This window comes from Saccoglossus kowalevskii, chromosome 5 (genome assembly GCF_978046115.1).
Source record: "Saccoglossus kowalevskii chromosome 5, keSacKowa6.1, whole genome shotgun sequence".
NCBI classification, from domain to species: domain Eukaryota; kingdom Metazoa; phylum Hemichordata; class Enteropneusta; family Harrimaniidae; genus Saccoglossus; species Saccoglossus kowalevskii.
In genome coordinates, this window is record NC_140645.1 from 28134406 (window position 1) to 28156596 (window position 22191).

The window sequence follows — 22191 nt, forward strand, 5'->3', positions numbered from 1 at the left end:
GCAAGTACTTGTATTTATAATTTTCAGTGAGGTTCTATTCTATAATTGTTAGGGCTAGTAACGTTCAAATCAGTCCTGTATTTTGTATTTTACCTGAGTTCAGTAAAATATGACTATTTTTTGTTTATGATTCTATCCAATGACTGCTGTGTGTCTGGTTATGTTTCAACATAACGCAGTTTGGTTCCAAGCCATGCAAACAATAAGATGTACCACAATTTAAAAGAAAATCAGTGCAGCAAACAGTATTCCAGTAGTTTAATAATGGAAGGTTGATTCATACAAATTTAACTTATGATTGAAAATGGTAACAGTTGAATAATGATGGTTATTTCTGTTTCTCTGAAGAATTGAAACTAGGTAACCACTGGCTCAACCTTATTAAATCCAGTGCATAAACCACACTGTGGATATAACATCATTTGAGTCACATTCTGAATAATATCACAAAACATTTTCATGAATAATGCAGGGTTTTCCGTGGCCGTATTTTCGTGAGCGAAGCATGGATACACATCACAATTATTCAAGAGTTTTTTTTATTCAAATATACATAACAATAACATAATCGAAGTGTTGGAATTCACATGAAATTGTGTATCCACTCCCAAGAAAACTCAACGTTAGAGAGGCTAGTGTAGTTTATTTGCATATTTGTCACCATGCAGTGAATATGTAATAATATTGAGCACATGATGTATAAGTGTTCTAATTTTATTGTATTTTATTTGTTCTAATTGTAGATCTACCAGAAGTAAGTGTAACTGTTGATGTTACAATAATTGAAGGTGAAACCTTATCACTGGACTGTATAGTAGATGCCAATCCATATGCGACAGTGAAATGGACTACACCAAGTAACATTGATCATATAGGACAAACATTTAGTTTACCAGCAATAAATAGAATTCAAAGTGGTGTGTACACTTGCACGGCTACAAATATATTTTACAATAGTCAACAAGGATATGGTGCTTCCGAAACAACAGTGGATGTACAATGTAAGTGAATTTAGGCAGTGGTTTTTCAACCCGCTTATTCACCTAGTTCATACCCACCATAAACTTTGATCAGTCAAAATGACTACTTTGAACTGTACAAATTAATCTGCATTTCAACCAATGACGAAGAAAGAAATCTAGGTCAGGGAAGCCCAATGACCTCAAAACTGTTCTTCATGTCACGTAGCACGTCACCAAGGTCAAGGGGTCAGCACCATCTTGTCTTATGTTCACTCTCCGGTTTTCACCGTATACGAGAACATAAATCAAATTGCTACGGAAAGTGGGATGATTGTGAGGGACCTTGAGTCTATGGTAGGTATGAACTAGGTGAATAGGTGGTTCATAATATCCAAATTCAATTCACCATAGAATCCGGTCAGCCAAAATGACTATTTTGAACTGTAGGCAGAGTCAGATGCCGAGAGGTGTTGGGTTTCCGAGCAAAACAGAAAATGATGAGAGAAACTTCTGTAGCCTAGACTGCTCTATTGTCTATGCGCATGGATTCCTGCGGTTGTCCACACTGGGTCAACATTCAAAGTCTCACTGATGATAACAGGACCCACCCTAAAAAGACCTTCCTCAATTAATAGCATGTCATAATTAGTAATTGATAATGATGTTTTACGTTCTCCATAAGCCTTCCCTGAATATGTGATCTAGGGGGCACCTGATGCAAGAGCTAATAAGCTGGCAATTGTACTAACTGCATGTGCTCGTACTTGGTGACTTTGTAGACCCTGTGGACGCCAGTCAGTTGTAAACACTGTCGAAGTAATCCACCTGAAGTGGAAGTCGGGAGGCTGGTCTATCCGGTCTAGCCTGGCCATAACACACAAACATGTATATGCTGCCTTGCCTCGACTCAACATCTTTCAACTCCAAGCTCGAACTGGGCATAGAAACAACTGTTCCTGATTCTCCCGGTCGACAATATTAGTCAAAGGTGGATAACTAACGATCGGCTGTGGATCATGCTCTGGGATTTGGTCTTTGACAAGAAACCTGATTCATGTCTTTAGCACAGCGTTTTTGCCCAAAATGGCGGCACAACCGTCCGAGAAGGACAATGCCCCTGACTCAAAGCGACGCCTACCAGGGGCGAGAGCTAGTAGGAAGAGTGTTTTTCATGTTAAATATGTCAGTTCAAAAGGTAGACCACTTAGAGCTTGCGACCCAACTGACAAATCCTAATTGGGTGGTTCTCTAGATCTTGGTCTGGATCTTATGAAAAGCAGAAAACAGTCTCCTATGACAATCGGTTAGTCTTGACTCTAAAAGAGTTCTCAATGGTGGGTGAAAAAGACTGACCTGTAGCCATCTACTGCTGCATAAGACAATCCTAACTCGTCAAAAAGATGGATGGAAGAATCAGCTACCTGGCTAACAGTGAGATGACATGGATCAACCTCGCTTCCACTACATCAATCAATGTATTCCCGCCACTTAGAATCGTGGAATCAGCAGAGGTGTCACGTGGGTTGGGAGCTTGGCATTCTGGGGTGTGGTGAATACGGCTATCTTGGAACCATCCCACAGCAGAACATTGAGGTACCTGCCACTCCTTGTTGATGTAGGAGACACAGCTGCATTGTCCATGAAAAGGAGGACTCTGTTGAACTATGAGAGTGTATTAGTGCTAAGTGCACTGCTTTTAGTTCGAGCCAATTGAAATGGTGACAATTGATGTGCAGGGGCCATATTCCTTGGGCTTATTTGTCCAATATGTGCGCTCCCCAACCTGTGATGGAGGCTTCCGTTATCAGAGCCATATCCATGGTGAGTGGGTCCAAGAGGACACCCTGTCTGCCATACACCAGGGCAAGTCATCCCTCACTTGGTCTAAAATAAATACTCGCCTCTCCAGTTCCTGTACCTGGTGATGCAACAAAGTGTGTTGCATCGAGCGGCTGCACAGGGCAGCTTGGCGAACTGCCCTGTAAACTGACATCATCTTTCCAATGATACGCATCAGTTCTCAGAGAGACACAGAAGGAATGGTGACTAGTCATTCGGCTAGACTACTTATTTCTAGACAATGAGCTTGCAATTGACGCCCCATGCCTGCATTAAACTCCATACACAACACAAACTGACGTGTCGGATGTGGATGGGACTTTTTTAGATTTCTTAGAAAGCCTAATTGGTGTAGTAAATCATGTGTTAGCCATACCTGCTCAGCCAAAAACCTCTAGTTTGGTGCCTCCATGCAAAACCGACCGAGGAGCACATGCTGGTTTAGTGTACATACTACAAACATGTGAGAGTAGAAGCCCGGATTTGCCGCTTAGGCAAACTGTGTACCTCCTGTCTAATTCCATTTGCTTTGAGGGCACCTCTCCGCAGCAAGACATCAACAGGGGAGCCGGGATAGCAGTAGAATTTTGTAACTGTGTATCACCACTTCAGAGTCCTGGACACGCATCGTAAAATGTTCCAGTGTGCTGACTACAAACTCTAAAATGTTAATGGGTCACAACTCTCAAGGCGTGGTGGACTGTTTGTGACTGAGATGATGCTGTCATCCCCCTTTATCCTTCCCGCCCCCAAAAAAGTTCAGGTGTGAGGTTTGGCTTCAGACTCTGCTGGTTCCAGTAACAGACACCACACCATTCGGATAGCGCTTGGTCCAGCAAAAAGGTTATAAGGTAGCCCACCTTTGGGCCTTAGGACTATATTTCTTCATAGGGGACCAACACCCACCCATATGCCAGACCAGGGGAGCTGCATTGTTGGTTGCCTTGGATCCCGCTGTCTGGGATCCCAGAAGCCACGTCCCGAGAGTGACTGCTTCAGGATTGAGGGTGTGGGTATAAACATCGGCTCATCAGGCCCGAAGATTTCCACATCATCCCAACCGCATGGTTCACAGAGACGTTTTAGAGAATCTGAGGTTGTACTCACAGAATCATGCATGGCTAAACCACCTTTCACTTTGAGGATGTGAGCAAGGGCATGTCTGTTCAAACCTCTGATAGTCGGTCAGTCCTATCTGGAAACATCTGCGGGTTTTCGAAGGACAAGTGACCCATAAAGGAGACTGTGGTCGGGGAAATATCCCTGGTACAATCCCTGACTGGCAGGCATTATATCTAAAACCAATGTCCTGCCCTGCTCTGTCTCCCTTCATATCGGAGGCATGGCACCCCCCCCCCCCCCCATCGGCAGTACTAAGCCTTGGTGGAGACCCTGTGCAGCCAGCCCCACCTACTTTCCAAACAACGGGGAGGTCAGAGCTGGGATTGTGGGATCCCGGGAAGAAGCACCCGTTGAATGCGAACATCGCTTTCTGGTGTGCTTTTTCCTGTTCACTGACCGAGAGGTGTCTCCAGTGGAGGCAACTCGCTTTGCCTGCAGTTTGCCTACCTGACCTGCAACAGTAGGCTGCGATCAGCAGCGGGAAAGAGAAACCTTGCATCACCCAAGGTTACATGATCATTCTCGTCAACGTGAATGCAGTTTTGGAAACTATCCCAAAATCCTGATCGCATTATATACAAAGATGACATTTGTTATGGGGGTTCCAAGCCGGGAAATCCAGGTGGCAATTCCTGCAAGACCAAGTCAACTTTTGGAATGACAACACAGGACGTGAGAAGCTCTCTTGGAGTGCTTTCCTTCCTTTTAGTCGTCCATTTCAGCTACACTAAAAAACAAACAAGGCTCGCTCAAATGGAACGAAATTACAGTTGAAACTAAAGGAAGATCAACAAAAGTGGTAATATGTGTCACCTGAGTTGTGTGTGCGGTACAAAAATAGCACATGGCCCCTAATAAAAATTGATTGTCCACCAGACACCATGTCTTCTTGTTACGAATGGTAACAGTAGGAGAACCTCAGAAAACTCAGTCAAAAAATGCTGACTGAACCGCATTGTTTTGCTACGATGTTACGTGACTTGAAAGAGAATCTTAAGGTCATGGGGCTTCCCCTGATCTAGATTTCTTTCTCCGTCATGGGCTGAATAATCATTTTGACTGACTGAAGTCTATGGTGGGTAATTGAACTTAGTGTAATAACATATAAATATGGTTCCTGGGAGAAGGTAATCATCTATCCAACGTTTGCGACAATCACAATACATGTAGTTAGTGTATACGTGTGATTACTCCCTGACGTATGTAATCATATATGGGTTATGTCTGAAACGAGTATCTTCAACAATATCTGAAGACATGATGGGGATTTATGTGCATGTCAATTTGTTTTAGTTTAGTTCATGTCTGACTGGCAGCAAACTTAAATTCAGCATGAAACGAAAATGTATGGGTTGATTTCAAAATACTTGCCAGTAACATTATTCATTGTGGGTTACTAATGTACATCGTTTTATTTTATGGACTTCATGTGATTTGAGCGTCTGTGCGTCCGTTTGCATCCAGTCGTATCTCACACATGCTTATGAGTTGATCTCCATGTCTTTGCGTCTGTACTTTTACAGATTTTGTTAACATTTAATACAAAATCAAGATAGTATGCCTATGTTCTTCAGCTTATGTGATTGATCTTTGTTTTGATTCAAAATTCTCACGTGGTTGCCATGATTTATTTAATCTTTTCTCAGACATGCCATTACAGATTGTGTTCAAACTTATAACAAAGACAAGACATCATTTTGCAAATGGAAATGCTATATGGAAATACGAACAATAATATTGGCAATTATACTGTCTTTCTGGCATGCAATGGTTTACGTGATCAGTCTAATCTGATGAAAAAAGGATTTCAAAAATGCTGAACTACACAAATTATTGAGTATTATCAATATTCCATTAATGTTTTGCAGTTTAAATGCCCAGATCACTGATCACGTTAGTCAGATTAAAAAAAATAATCGAAAGATATTCCCCTTTCAAAAAAATTAATTAATCAATCAGGTATATATGTTAAATTTTACAATTAAAAAGGCTTAGTACGATTATCCATCTATTGATTTTCTTTTCATTGATAGATTTGCCTACTGTTATAAGTGAAACCACATTTGCTGGTGAAATTGGTGAACCTGCAATAATGAATTTAACTGTAGATGCCAACCCATCTTCTACCAGCTTCAGTGAATGGGCGAATGGTAATTTAACACTGAACAGTAAAACTGACACTTCATCAAGCAGTTCAGTCTATATTGATGAGCTAACTGAAGATTATTTTGGATTCTACAGCATTACAGCATCAAATAGTGTTGGAGACGTCTTAATTCAGATTGAGTTGAAAGCACTAGGTAAGATGAAGTTGATCTTGCTGTTTTTTAATTAAATTTATAAGACAGGTGATATGTACTTGTTGATGTCTATTCACTTCACGTTCCCATCACAAGCAATTAATTGCTTTGAATCAATAGTTTGTCCTTAAAAATACATGACTTATATTATTCCTAATGTACATGCCAAGTATATCAACAAGCTCGCACATTAGCGACGTTTTTGCAGGTCAATTTTTTATGAGTCATAGAAAATATTTAGTGCAGGGTAAAGTTTCAGAAATGCCATAAATATCTAGTATTTCAAACTGTCTTGGTGCCTAAATTTTCGTGAATTCTTGACGGGAAGTGTGACTAGGTTGAATAGGTGAACTCCAGAAAATGGTAATTTTTATTCATAAAAATCATGTTTCTTGTCACCGAAATCAATGCAAAAGATTCCATTGCGACACTTATTAACCATGTTGTGTTGTGTTCGACATTCGATGCAATTTTTAACATAATTAAACCTTACCACAATATGTAGCAGGAAATGTCTGGCGAGCGAACGCACGAACCATAACTTGCTTAACCATAAAAGATTGAAGCAAGTAATCCGTGGGCAATTAGTTATTATTTCACACAATTAGTTGAGCCGATTTGTGATGGCACCATGCACAATCCGCGTATCACTGCTGTTCGAAATGGCTCTAAATACCATTCAACTATGAACCATTTTGTGTCCGTTGCCCGAAGACAATCGACGTATCATTGAACAACATAAAAAGATGATTGGAAGCGTTCCAATTTCAAACAGTTAGATTACTATATAGATTTGATCCACATGCTATATTATATATGCACGTATTATCTGTAGATATCGCAAGGAAATTTCAACTGGTTTGTGACGCATATTTTTAACCAATTGAAGGTCTTCCATTCTCTGACACCTAAATTAGAATACTTACGGCAGTTTTCTTAATATCTTGCAACACCTTTCATGACAATTGCCTTTCATATCAATTACCATCAGAAAACTGAGGAAACTATTTCATAATTGGTATGCCAGTATAAAAAAAGTTAAACATGTACATTAGCTCAAATTGCGTTTGCGCCATGCATGGTGTTAACACAAGATTGTGAGATCTTTATATGTTTTTATTTATCAGGTGCATTGGAGTACATTTTATTTAGTAAGAACATTGTAAGTAATACAAACAAAACATACATAAGTATTTTTTTTTATTGATAGGCCCTCCTGAACCACCGAATGGAATTCTAATTCTGGAAACTGGATATGAACAACTTACTGTAAAAATAATACCAGGATTTCATGGAGGTGATGCAATAAACATTTTGTATTATCTGCAATATTATCTTGTCAATAATGCAACTCATAAGCTATGGCCGGAAGATGGTAAAGGGAGTGTGAATGAAATATTGACAGTAACAGGTTTGAGTTCTAACACTACATATGAATTCAAGGCATATGCTACCAGCAGCTTTGGAGATGGAGACCTATCTAACAGTTTCAGTTTTAAGACATACGGTGAGTAATCTAACGTGTGGTTCTTATATATGTGTACTGACTCTTTTATAACATAATTAATAATTATAATACATGTGTCACTGTTAGGGAGTGCCTGCATCCTGCCATCCTGCTAGAAAATGGAAATTCCAAATATGGAGCTATTACATATGTTATGACAAAACAATGATTTCACAATACTGTTAGATTAGGGAGTATGTATTATATTAAGTTTATTGGGAGGACACCGAAAATGTGAATATGCGGTTATTACGAGGACACTGTAAATTATGCACGAAATCAGTACAGCGGGAGTATCGATCAACGTTAAGCAATATCGTGGTAATAACCTTATTATTATACATCCTTTCTGTCCAAGATCACATCATGAGAATGCACAAAATCCAAAAGGTTTAGCACAGATTCAACGAACTTCTTTGTGTGGGGTTCGGTCAAACTCTTGGGATTGCCATGTTTTGTTTTTATTATTAGAGGACGCTTACGCGTGTAATCGTTATATATTTGGAATTCGTGTTTTCTAATATGGTAGGATGAAAATAAATTAAATTACAATTACCGCACGCTGTAACGTGTTGTTATAAAAAAGTGTATAATGAGAATGTCAAGTATTAAAATTAATGGTGGCATTGAACATGTGTATCTCGTATTTTGAAGGATGCACCTGATTTAACACGCAACACTCACAAAGGTGCCAGTAAAATTGTATATGTATCACCCTAATGTGGCACACAGTTTCCTACATTGTTCTCAATGTTCTAAGCTGTGCAGTAGAACAGTATGTACTTTCAAAAAACACAGGCCTCCCCCTGTACTTTCTGTCCACTCCTTTACAACATAAAACACCGGTGCAAATATCCCTATGCATCAACAAATTTAGCGGTTTATCAAAAATTACTACCGATTTTAATATTTATAGAAACACGCAACAAATTTGCAATTGGGACTTGACAAAACAGACAATTTGTGGTGCATATGGAATTGTGGGTACCTGCTTCCTGTGTAACGATTTTTGCGCAACGCTATTACAAATGACAGATCTGCTGCAATGTCGAGGTCACTAATTTTAAATAGACAACTGACTATTTATACAGACTAAAAATTATTAAATGAAAAATTTATAAAATAAAACTTATATTCTGTGAAAATTCAGTTTGTGTTTATGCTGATTCTTTATTCTAATATTTTAAACAATGATGCATGATTGTATTAATATTTAATGTTGTTTTGTAAACTGTCTTCCTCCTTGCTCACCTCGTCGCCTTAGCTAATGTATATTCTTTCAAACGTTGTATATCTAAGTCACTGATCACTACTTGTTCAATTTCTAAACAAATACAGCTAAACCAACTATTGAAATAAATCTAGAGACTGGTAAATTAACCTGGACAAGGCATGAAAATGGCAGTTATCAGTGTGTGAAAATAGAGAAACTTGTACATGACAGCTGGGTTGTAATAGAAGAATGTGTATTTGGCAGTCAACTTGAATATGCAGTGGATGATGTGAATGCTGAATACAGGGTGACATACTGTACAATTGATGGAGATCATTGCTTGGAAGAATTCAATGATGTACAATATAGTACAGGTATGAACATTATTTGCGGATAAGTTCTGGTTTAATATATGTATATATTGGTTGAATTCTGGTTATATTAGGTATGGTATATTTCGGGAGTTTAGTGACAAGTGAATAAAACATTATTTATTTTATCTTCGCCAGTCATGTCATGATTTTATTATATGTTAAAATTAGCATTATAAAAGTCCACCATTACAAATAATATATGATTTGTGTTGTGATAAATGTTTGACCAACACGTCACAATAATGAAAAGTTCGAATTAGGTACATATGTATGATAATTGCAATTCGACTTTATGTAGTCATTTTATATACAGCCTGATCAAAAAATATATGAATTGAGTAATGTGAGCGAAAAGCGTTATTTAAAACATATGTTTATCACATGGGAAAGGCGTACAAGAGAGTTTAATAGACAATATTGTGTGTCTGAAAATGAAGGGATATATAAATACTACCAAACTGATTTATCAGGCTCAATGAAATCACAAGGGCAGAAACATATTTCACAATAATAATGCATTTTTATACTCTTGCAATCAATGCCCAGAGAACAACCAATCACCAGAGTCGAAATTACGACCTCATATTTGCTGGATAAACAATAGTAATAAATTGTAATTTATTATTTAATATATTTCAAATATGTTGCTACTAATCGGCCAATTGTGTTTTGAACTATTATATACTTCCCCTTCGATTAAAACCCATTTACCGCGAATTTTCATTCTTTTATTTAGTTCTGTTTCAAATAACGACATAGTGATATAAATACGAATATAAAATAACCGTCGAAACAGATATTTGAATGACGCTTCTTTGTTCAAAATTATAATCACGACTGGCATTTTTTGTACTTAAGATTCAGACAAATATTTAAATAACTATAAGGGTAATATACAAATTATATTGACCCCTAAGTACACGGGTATAGACATATAGATGAATACTTTATTTCCATAATTTTATATTACAGTGATTAAGTCAGACTCCAACTACATTATAATTCTTGTGAGTGTCATTATTGTTATATTGGTCTGTATTTTGGGAGCTGCAGTTGGATGGTATTTGTATTTAAAACGAACTCGTGATGTAAAGGTAAATTAGATGTGAAATGTCTCTGTAGTAATATGCCGGCTTCACATTAATGTCTTTTTTCATTGTGAAAATCTTGGAATTGCTCTATTACTCATACTGTTTTGTGGTGAAGGTCACACTACAATAAATCATATGGTGTGATCTCCATTTTTATCTTTTTGAGCACAAGCAAGCAGTTCGATTCAACTGCCTATCCTTCTAATGGCTATAAATAACTATGTAACTTGAGTACGTTTCAGTTACGTAAGTAAAATTTGTGTAAAGAATACATTTATTGCTTCATAAATAATTTCAAGCAATGATGACCATATTAATCTGTGCTGATTGAATGTACATGTAAATTTGTACATGCTACACGTAGTATTATTTTACCTTAGACACATGTGATGATTATTTCAGAATTAATTGTAATTAATATTCTTCTACATCAGTGTTTTGGGTTGAAGAAACAATATCAAAATGAAACGTCAAGTAATCAAGCTGATTGTCGTTCATTGGCTTTAAAAAATACTATCCAGACTAATACATCATCAGCAGAGTATGCGATTATTTTACCTATGGAAGAAATTTCCGTCATGGTAAGAGTAGCTGGATTGCAATATTGATACACTATCTGATGTTACATGGTATAAGCCTGTTGATTCGTGTGTCACGTCATATTACGAACTATTTTGTAAAATGCTAATCCATGAACCATTACAGTCATGGTATTATATATTGTTATTACTGTTTGTCAAGAATAATGTAGGTGTATATGAAGACCTCCATAGTGAAAAGCAAGGAAATGAAATATATATGAAACTTGGTGAACAAATATGGGACATTCCACCGAACAGGTTACATTTCAAAGAAGCATTATATGACAATACAGATCGTGAGCGTTTTGTAGCTGATGCTTGGTATGTTGGTGGTAAAGATGGCGTCACACGTGTCGAAGTAGAGAGATTAAAAAGTAAGAATCATATGAATGGAATATACTTCGTATGAACATGTGTTGAACGCTCCTAATTTATGTCATAGTAAACGTTATCTAATGTTTCCTTAATGATTCTTTCAGGACATGTGAGTCAGAGGATGAAGGATATGTTTCTAGACCAAATAAGCATAATGAAGACCATAACTCCACATCCATATATTTTAACACTAATAGGATACTCTACTGTAACAGGTTAGTTAAGAATCTAGCTGGATTTATTCTTTATTCCGCTGCTTTACCTTAGGTATTAGTTAATACAATTGGTCACGCTAACTATCAAAATTTGTTATGCAAAGATAAATGTAATCTCCACCTCACTTATTTCATGTACCTCGAAAAGAAGAAAACCAAATATCTGTAGCTATATGGACATGGTATCCGATGTATGGGAATCGGGCGATATAGCATAAACGAGTTTACATGAGGCATTTGTATAATGGGCACAAAGACACTATTATGACTACGAACGAAAGACAAATCGCGACATTTTAGACAATTAGTCGCAATGTATACTCCTATTTAAAGGGTGTTTTTTCTGTATATGCTTGGGGTGATTCTCTATACAACTACACAACTTGCAACGCCCTCGACGAACAACATGTCTGACAACGAAGATAGAAATGCCGTCGCTGTCAACCTCACACAGAAAAAGAAGAACAGAACAATGGCGAGGAGGCAACTCACCAAGACAATGAACCACATCGAAACGCTCATCGGTCATTGCAGACTACATTAAACAAGAAGACAAGAAGCTGGCATTACAAAACATAAACCAGTTATTCGATGTCTCAAAAATACGCCTGGATCTACTAATTTCCGCAGACGCTGAGATTCTCAAAACGATACCTTTTGAGGGTTCCATGGAACATAGGAGGCTTATAAGCTGCAATTACATCGTCAAGTAAGCCATGCTCAACCTACACAAGTTGAACAATTACCAGGATTTAGGTCTATTCAGGTCTATCCATCAACTAACGGGCAATACACATGGGCCGATCAAAGCAATGCACGGATCTATTTCATCCGATACTATGGCGAAACACGGCTTTAATTTAAACAAACTGTTATATCAGCATTTTTATTTCGCTTCGTCACCAACCCGGTGATGAGGGACGGTGGCTTCGTTAATAACATTAAACGCCGACTTCATTGTATTAGTGATGACAATAAATAAACAGAGACAATACACTCCCGGTGTGTGCCAACACACCGTGACTTCCGCTGCAGAGATAATCAACGCAGAACTAACTTGGAACTCAAAAATCCAACGTACAGAATACGTGAACAATATATAAACTTTCCGTAACAATATCAAGAAACTTGGTTCTGGTGAATAGACAATTACAATTATTCATTTGTAGTGATCAACAAATACGAGCTGAAACGTAATTTTGACACGATGCACCCAATACTACTACCTGGTAACCACACATTCAGGCTATTACCCATCAATGCTATGCGTATACATCTCAGTCACGGTGGTCAATCGGCAACCATCACGGCCATTTGTGAACGGTTTTGGATTATAACAATTCGTCGCGTTGTCAACTCCGTGTTACATGCATTCTTCATGTGCAAGAAAGTCAATGGGCGTCCATATTGTAAGCTGCCCCACTAGAATATCGTGTCAGAGAGGTCCATGTACGTGAGAAATACTACTACCAAGACATACGTATTCTGTTTACGTTCGCTCACCCGAGCGATACATCTTAAACTTGTCCCGGAAATGACTACTACTTCGTTCATGTTAGCATTCATGCAATTCATAGCCCGCCGATCAACTCCATCCATGTTGATTTTGGACAACGCATCAGATTTCTTGTCAGCTGCAAATGAACTTCTCGAAATCATTTCGAACCCGGAAGTGAAGTCAATGCTGTCAAATCATCGCATCCCATGAAAGTTCATACCAAAATGGGAGCCTTGGTTTGGTGGATTTTATGAGTTAATGATCGGTATAACGAAAGCACACTCAATAAATTCTAGGAAATTCTAATGCCAAATTTGAAACCATACTACTCGAGGCGGAAGTATCTATTAACAACCGACCACTAACCGATGTCTCTACTCACGTCAACATACAAAGTACATAACAGCTCTACGAAAATGACACAAGTACACATCGAAAGGTGTGAAAGGAAACACTAATAAACTGAATGACATTGTCTTCTCGCGCCCCGGGTATATCATGGATGCTAATCCATGCGTGTGTTTTTTGATTCATGAATATTTGTTTTATTTTAATTGTTATATTCATTCGTATTTCGTTTGTATTGAACAGGTCAATTCTCTTCCAAGCATAATTCGCGGAGTTGTAGCTGTTAGAAGTCGTTTCATCATTGATTTCACCGCACTATACAAGTGTCTCTATTACAACAAGCACAAATCAGTTTACATAAGCCTTTTATGTAATGATCACAAGGACACTATTATCACTACGAACGCAAGAAAATCGCAACATTGTAGTTGATGAAAGTCGCAAAGTATGCTCAATAATCACCTTCTCACAGCGTTCCTCTTCAATTGTAAAATCCTAGGTGCAAATCCGATTAACCCTACATAAAGGCGGTTTCAGTATATCGAAATAAACGGCGTACTAATTACGCTCAATACAGTCTATTAGGGTTTCTTCATAGTTACCACTACACACATTGCTTGCAGTTTTTGGACCTGATCGAATGTGTGCTGCTATAGACAGTAACATAATCAAACGGGCGGAGCAGGCTCTTTGTTTGACGCTGGTCTTTAAAGACGGTGGTCGTGCCACGCATGCTCGAGATATGAATGTCATGTAAATAGAGATGATGACTTTGACTGTTGTGCAGACCAACGAGTTCAAACTGAGACGTTGCAAAGTTTTAAGCAGGTAATTTCCTTGGTCATTGGAAGGGATTGCGAACATCATTGGCGGATATTAGTGCACTTCGCGCCCAGGTCAAAGCTCGTACTCTAGATGACATTGGAATGTGGAAAAACACTGTTTATCAACACAAAGGTCGTACAAGCCCGGCGCCCGACAACCTCCGTTTAGCCTTCATTTTATCATTTTATTGCTTCATATGCCATGAATACTCTCAGCACACGGGATTCCTTTTCACACTTTTTTTTCTATTTATTTTGTATTAGAGCCACCGTATTTCGTACAAAACTACATCGGAAATAACAGCCTGAAATCTATGTTATTGAAGAGCGCAAAGAACATGCACAACGAAAAAGAAGATAATGTACTCGTATATGCATTACAAATAGCAGACGCAATGAAACACCTTGAAATATGTGATGTAAAAAAATAGTATTATGTTGTTATTTAGTTATTTAAAACTTACATAGTTTTATACAGTGAACCATTCATGTACATCAATTTAAACATTGTGTCGATTATGACAATTGTGCCTAGTCCCTGAAAAACTAGTTACATATATCATTTTATTTAAACATGGTTTAAGAACGTTTCAGATTCGGTGATATTGTTTTTGTTGCCTGTAGCTTGTACATATATGTCTTGAATCATGCAATATATTTTGGTATGCCCGACTACGGTGGCGTTGTATTACTTAATTATAAGATGTGTATAAGTGTTGTTTCCAATGTATTTCCTTTATAATCACAAGCACTTTTTAATCAACCATTTATACAATCTATTCAATTTAAATTTATTCAGATTGAGTCTATACTCTCAACAGATTACACTCAGAAACCTTTGCGCCGAAACTACTTATGTTGGAGAAGGGAACATCTGTAAGGTAACAAACATGAAGTCTGCCACCAGAAATACTACATCAACCACCGTAACTAATAATTGCGTACGTACACTTCTAGAAGAGTTATAATTTGAAATTACGACTCGAATTATCTGAAATCAAAATTGAATATAATAACATACTCAATATTCAAATCGAAAATAAAACAAGAGAAAATGGAAATGATCGAATTCAGTTCATTAAACCGGCCATATATTTAATGTAGAAAGCATTTCGCTTTTAATCAACATACACTTTAAATTAATAGGATGGAATTCAGCATCGTTGGAAAGCAGTAGAACTTTTTTCTGGTGATAATTATTCCTCTAAAACTGATGTTTGGGCTTTTGGTGTTGTTTTGTGGGAGATAAGTACTCTAGGTGAGTTATAACATCAAATATGTAATTATCTACAAATCATAAATAAAATATATAACATACACTTTCTTAGATAACTACGATTAGGGGTATTTGAAAATTAATATTTTTCACATCCATATGGAGACAAGTTGTCATATACTGTATATACCTGGTAGGCTATCCTTTTTGGTTTCTATACAGTGGTATAGTGCTTGATGACATTTATAGTTTTGGCAACGTTGTTGTATGCTAGTAGAATATTTTATTTAGTAGGAATCCCGACTTGCAGTACAACATTTCTTCCTATTATTATTGGATGAATATAAGCTTTCTGTATAATATAGTCTGAATAAAGTTAGCTGTGTGGTAATGTTGCCTAGTCTCTGTGAAAACATACATACATACAAATGGTAAATAAAAGCGCAAATTATGTACATAGATAGTTAAGTGACCAACGCACATCATTTTTGTATGCATTTTTGAAAACCATGTTTTCACGATATTTGTGTATATGGTATATTATGCGGTTATTTACAAAAATACGGAATTTTAGTCAATTTCACGCTGAAGTATTATCCGCTGTAGGATGGTCTCCGACGTGAATACATGTATTTTGTGCTTAATCTTGTTATTATACGTCTATATAAGTTGCCTTTATATAGTGGATAGTTTGCGCTTGACAACATGCATTTGCATAACATCGAACGCAGCTTCGGCTTCACCATCGCCGCACTAGCTAAAATCAATATTCAGTATCAGTCTTGGTGTACGGGGACATGATGCTCAAAATTACTAATACGCATCATGCTAGGAGGACTTTTGAAAACATAAGCTGAGGGAATGTCGGCAGTGGTTATCTACGAGTTCCGTCAAAGCAGCAATATCCCAGCCGCTGCTCAAGTTGATCGCACCTTCTGGTCGTTACTACATGTTATAATACTGCACATATACATTTCATAGACAGTTTTTATGAAAGCATAAATAGACGATTATGGTCTTTATTATGGCCCAATCGACTACATTAGTAGAGTTTTAAAAAATAATGATAAGATTATTAACAAAATGCCCAAATTGTAGCTTCGCATAGAGCGTCCGCTTCGGCATATATGCTGCTCAATTGATTTGTTTGTGTTTTCATTGACTAGATGCGGAGATTAAAGGGTCAAACAGTATACAATAACTCGTGTACAAAAACGGAAATGTTTGTAGTGGTCAGCGCCATAGAGCTTGGCGTATATTAATTTTCGTTTACTGTACTCAACTTTTTAGGTGGCGAACCTTACCAGGGAATGTCAGATGATGATGTAATTAGGAAGATACAAGCAGGATATCGAATGTCAAAACCAGAGCACTGTACCAGTAACCTGTAATTATTTCTCTATTCATTATGTTTAAGCTAACCTAGATTTGGGTGGATAAGAATTAAAAATAAACAACGAGACAATCACAATCTTGCATTCATATAGTTCATATTTTCTCTAATCGTTATTTGTAGATACAACTTGATGCTGGCATGTTGGAAAAAAGATCCAAACAAACGACCGACATTCTCTACAATCGTAAAAACATTGCAAACTATACTAGAAAAGCAGGTGAACCACATGTATAACTATAATGTATAAATCTTTATTGTGTATGCTAGTATATTTGTTACCGGAGCCTATGTACATAACTTATACATTAACTGTACTTTTTGACTAATCACACAATGAGTTGTTTCCCTTCTATTATAAATTGTGTATTTGAGAACAGAGTACAGCGGTTATTTGTTTACATCCATCCATTTTATTCTATTACAAATGCTTAATTGTTGTTATAACAGACCAGTGTATCTGTAAAGCAAGAGGGTAGGAAAATTCAAGACAGATTGTAGTAGGAGTGTTTTTAGATTTGTGTATATGTGTAGTGAAAACATGACTTTGATAATCCTGATTAAGAGACCTGTGTATTGGTACTAATACTAATTTATTAGTTGTTTTTGAATTCCGGTGAGCAAAATTGAGTGTAGACACATTTTTACTATTCGTTAACCACAATATATGACGATTATTTTGTCTTTTGCAGCATCGTTCTCTTCTCAGAGATCAACAGTACGTGAACATCAATTTTCATAGAAAATAGGATGATATTTTTGTAATTGGAACAGATGACTTTGTCGGCGATAATGCTTACAAGTGTTAATGTTACTCATCATCGACATTATATCCACTTTTATTTCACATCACTTAATTTGTGTGTGTTTTTACGATCATTAATTATTTCGTAGAATATTTGGCGGATTTGCATAATATTGCTGTACCAATTATTTCACTTAAGTTAAATAATCTAGATGTGTTATAATAATTGTTAATTGCAAATAGTATATTGTAATAACATTATTATATTAACGTAATCTAGGTTGACATAGATTCTCTAAGGAAATTACTGGGAAAACTACTGTCACCAACTAATTAATATAACCAATGGGCATCTTTTTAAGTTGTATTTTTCATGCTATGGCGTGTATTTTAGTAATAGTTTTTATTGTAAATAATTATTGTCAGACATAACTTTGTAAAAATTGCTCAGTATTTACATGGAGCTACCACAGAAAGAAGATTAGCAATGAGAATTACTCAAATTATTATAATTATTAAATCGCTTGCAACTCCTTCAAAAATCGTAATAAATGTAAATAAAATTATTATAATATTACAAAATACTATTTTCACAAATTTCACATGCACTTTTTTGCTTAAGTTTGGTCTTAAAAATCATCTGAATCTAGTTAAGAATACAGTAAAACTAGTATCTTCTTTTTCACAACTTGATCAAATTTTATTTTTCTAATCACTAAATACATCTGATTTTTTTACAATATCAGGCATTACGTGTTGTTTAGTTGATTGTGTAGATGAGACATTTACAAATGTTGCTTTATGGAAATGGTGGGAATTTGAGTGGGTTCCAGCATTTCTGCATGTTTGACTCTCCCAATTAACTTCTGTGAATCTGACTATCAGTATCAGAATATTTACTGCTCCCACTGCTGTTTCTAAAGCATGGCTAATTTTAGGTGATCTAAAATCTACATTGTGCTCAGAATGATCATATAGTGCCACAGCAATATGCAATACGACCATGTACATTTCCCAATTGCAGTCCTCATCACTAGAGCTAATATCTGATATCAATATTCATGTCAACATTTGTTGATCAAACTACGATTATCAAGAAACCAACAATTCAGCCCATTGTACTGACTATCCCTGAGTGAGATATGTGCTGTCTCCTGTGTCCAGTCGTTTATCTACATTGTGAAGGTAGCTTTTCATTTTCTGTGGATATTGGTGTCACAATTTGGCGATCATTTTCATCCTAACCATGAAAATGAATTCAATGACATTCCATCCTCTTCTCGTTAGACTGTCTTTAGAATTGTTTGTTATGCACCAAGTAAGGAATGTGTTGGGATTTGTTTTGGATGGTTTATCGGTAGTCAGGTAACGATATCCTATTTTATATATTAACATATTATTGTGGACCGTCTGTGTGGAATAATCCAAATCAAATTGTTGTATTTATAAACCTAGTTATTCTGTGAAAAATTGCAACAGCCGAAGTAATATGGTTGATGTTTTATCACTTTATACGTTATGGTATAAGTTGACGTAAACACTGGCCGATTTTGCTGTTCCGACTGTCCTTCTTACCTTCCTTCCTGGAAATGCAGCATGGTTCCATCCTTTGCTTTTACTGACTTCTTTCCACATAAGGTACAGAACTTAAAATATGACAAACAATATTAATTATTACCTACAGAGGATTCCGATGACAGAAATGTGCCTGCATTTTACCTATTTCAATTTTTTCACGAATAATAAACTATCATATATATATAAAACCATATTGTCACCACTTGTTGTTGGCGGCCCCTAACATTATCATAGTAATGCTAATTAACCTTTTTTACAATCGTTTGTTACTCCCTACCTGCAAAGGGAGCCATTGAAACGGCGTCTTTTTACGAATCACTACGATCGGTTACCTATATGATACAGGGAAATGTCGTGACATTGACAATTCACAATCGTGCGTCCCTCTACTCTAAACGAGTGCCTGAAATAGCACTAGACGTCTTTTTGCGAGCAATATCTGCTGATTAGAAACAATTAGACAAAACTGGCTGCGACACAGGTCTACCTGGTAACAGTGCCTAGTATTCATTTAACGATGTACACATATATAATGACAATGACTACCCCTTTTATAAAATCGAATATAGCTCGCCCTATAAGATCTTAGTTTCTTAAATTTAAATCTCTTATTTCCCGATCCAATACACACTGTCTGGCACGATTAGTTACGTCCTGCTTTCAACACAAACCCTGAAAATCGTTATCTTTCGTCTGTAAATAAAAAAGATGGAGATTTACACTAGCGTATCTTACACGGCGCATACCCTACTGCTGTTTTTTTTATTAAGGTCGCGCATTCTGTGATGAGGTCGATGACCTTGTGCATATCTTGTGTTGCAGACGAGCGTCACTCTACTATCCGGTTAATCGGATCATCAAACAAATATTAGATATACAGAACAAGATTATAGTATCATTATTAGTATCATTAGGGAACGGCATAGTACGCCACACCATGTTACATGCGATCACAATATATACAAATTAACGTTACAATCTATGCGTATTACATGGTGAATATTTTGAATACAAACGATGTCGCAATCGTCGGAAAACCATTTTTCGTTCGCGCACTGTGAACTTGCACTATTTTCGTCTTTATGTTCAGTATATTCTCATTTAACAGAACCAACATATCATTTCAGCAAATTGCAGATGGATTTAAATTATGACAAAAAAGCTTGAAAATGCCGCTAATGGCCCTTTAAAAATAAATGATATCATTTTCATCAAAAAGATATTAATTTTTTGGGTCTTATTTGATGCTAATGGAAACAAAATTATGAATATCCAACCATACTATCCCATGAATCCAGGGAATATATCTACATGTTACCAGGTTACACCATTTTTTTGCTAAAAAGGGTTTCAGTGTGAAAATCGGAAGTGTTGGCTAATTTTGGTATTTATGCCTCTGGCAGCCCAACCATATAAATATACAGATCAAGATCTAAAATTTAACTTGTTGTGTATAGGCTTCTTCCACTTTTATTTAATTAAACCTGGACTCAATTCTGTGTGAATTACATTGTAATTGAATTTCCTTAAAATTCAATTAAATCGCAACCCTATATAGAGTCACATTTTAATCCAAATATAACGCAACTATATTAAAAGTAAATTTAATGCGTGTCGTCACACCGATGCTAAGATGTGTACGTGGGTGTGTTTGTGTGTATATATGTGTGTGTGTGATGTGTCCTCTCCCATAGGTCTGCGTGCGACTATGACTTTCATCACGTACAACGTTGGAGTACATAAGGCTAACTGCGTCGCCACCAGTCTGCATAATCGTTGATCGTTTAAAGACAAAAAACAATCGGTAACGAGACATTGCATTGTACACGCACATACAAATACCACCAGATAACACATATGAAGTTTACTTAATATATTACGTTATCAGCCAGCATAGTTATCTAAGCATAATACATATTTATGTAATTTAATAAAACGTGTCCTTTGCATCTATGTATGAATATAATATTCTCTTGTGAAACTCATTCGTGTCACCCTGGATGTATTGAATTTCTGTTGCTTTTTAGTTGCACAATAACCAGTACCCTACACGGGAGGATGAAAGAATTTTTTTTAAATCTATTTACAGTGGGAAATATCTATCTAGTTGGAGCAAGCTTCAATACGTTCTCATGTTGTCGTTGATACAGAACTATGAATTAAATACACTGTTCTTATGAACGATTATTTCACTCGCTTACATGGAACATTAATAAACACTGTACATTGTACTTTGATTCAGACCACCCGAACCCATGTATATGTGAAAAGAATAGCTGAAATTCCGGCTCATAAAAGAGTTTCATATTAACGTCTATGTTGTTAACCAATTTAATGTTTGGCTATTTTGGTATTTAATGGGTGTGTCATCCGTATATTTTTACATCTGAGGGTACTCGATCAATGTGACAATCGACCTACAGTTACAGTAATACATAAACAAAAAATACATAAATTATTCAGCCCTAGATGATTTTTCTCTTCAAGTTTATATTCTGTTTTCTTATATTATCTTTGATTATTACATTTCTGGTGAACATAACACCCGTGTATCGACTACACTGTGTGATTGGTCACGTTATTTCAGATATGAATAAAGGAACATTAAATGTATCGCATTGACGGCATAACCTACTATTTTGTAGATAAACTATGATTGATTTCGCTATACAATATTATACCCATTTTACCAAAAATAATACTGTTGTCAACCGATTTGAAAATCAATTAATTAAATAATCATGTGCATAGATTGTTACCAATATAATAGTTGTTCACAGATGTTCATTTGTCTTAGTATATTATATTTGTCAGAATATTGGATGATATTTTGTTATGTATTAATTAAATTGGACCTTAGCTTTGAAGTCATGTGACTTTTTGTTAATATACATAAACGTACGTAACGTACAATGAACTTGCATGATAATAATAAAATTGATCAAAATTAAAAAAAAGATACAGAAAAGAAAGAAAAGCGTATTGCAGGAAATATAGACAGACAGACGTA

The 22191-nt window shown here is 36.3% G+C and overlaps 1 protein-coding gene across 1 annotated transcript; it reads left to right on the forward strand.

Annotated features, from left to right (window-relative positions):
• The first annotated feature begins 264 nt into the window (after positions 1 to 264).
• On the forward strand, positions 265 to 17122 carry LOC146745968 (uncharacterized). The gene is made up of 14 exons (XM_085498856.1): positions 265 to 271; positions 744 to 1001; positions 5957 to 6223; positions 7434 to 7730; positions 9069 to 9317; positions 10290 to 10411; positions 10843 to 10989; positions 11150 to 11363; positions 11469 to 11579; positions 14514 to 14668; positions 15071 to 15190; positions 15396 to 15507; positions 16756 to 16852; positions 16982 to 17122. The coding sequence occupies exons 1-14, from the start codon at positions 265 to 267 to the stop codon at positions 17106 to 17108; spliced, it is 2283 nt and encodes a 760-aa protein (XP_085354982.1). The 3' UTR covers positions 17109 to 17122.
• The last annotated feature ends 5069 nt before the right edge of the window (positions 17123 to 22191 follow it).

What these genes read in the sequence shown, in the direction of transcription:
- LOC146745968 (XM_085498856.1), top strand. An exon ending in AGGATACTCTACTGTAACAG is followed by an intron (nt 11,580 to 14,513) that starts GTTAGTTAAGAA and finishes ATTTTGTATTAG; the next exon opens with AGCCACCGTATTTCGTACAA. An exon ending in GAGCACTGTACCAGTAACCT is followed by an intron (nt 16,853 to 16,981) that starts GTAATTATTTCT and finishes CGTTATTTGTAG; the next exon opens with ATACAACTTGATGCTGGCAT.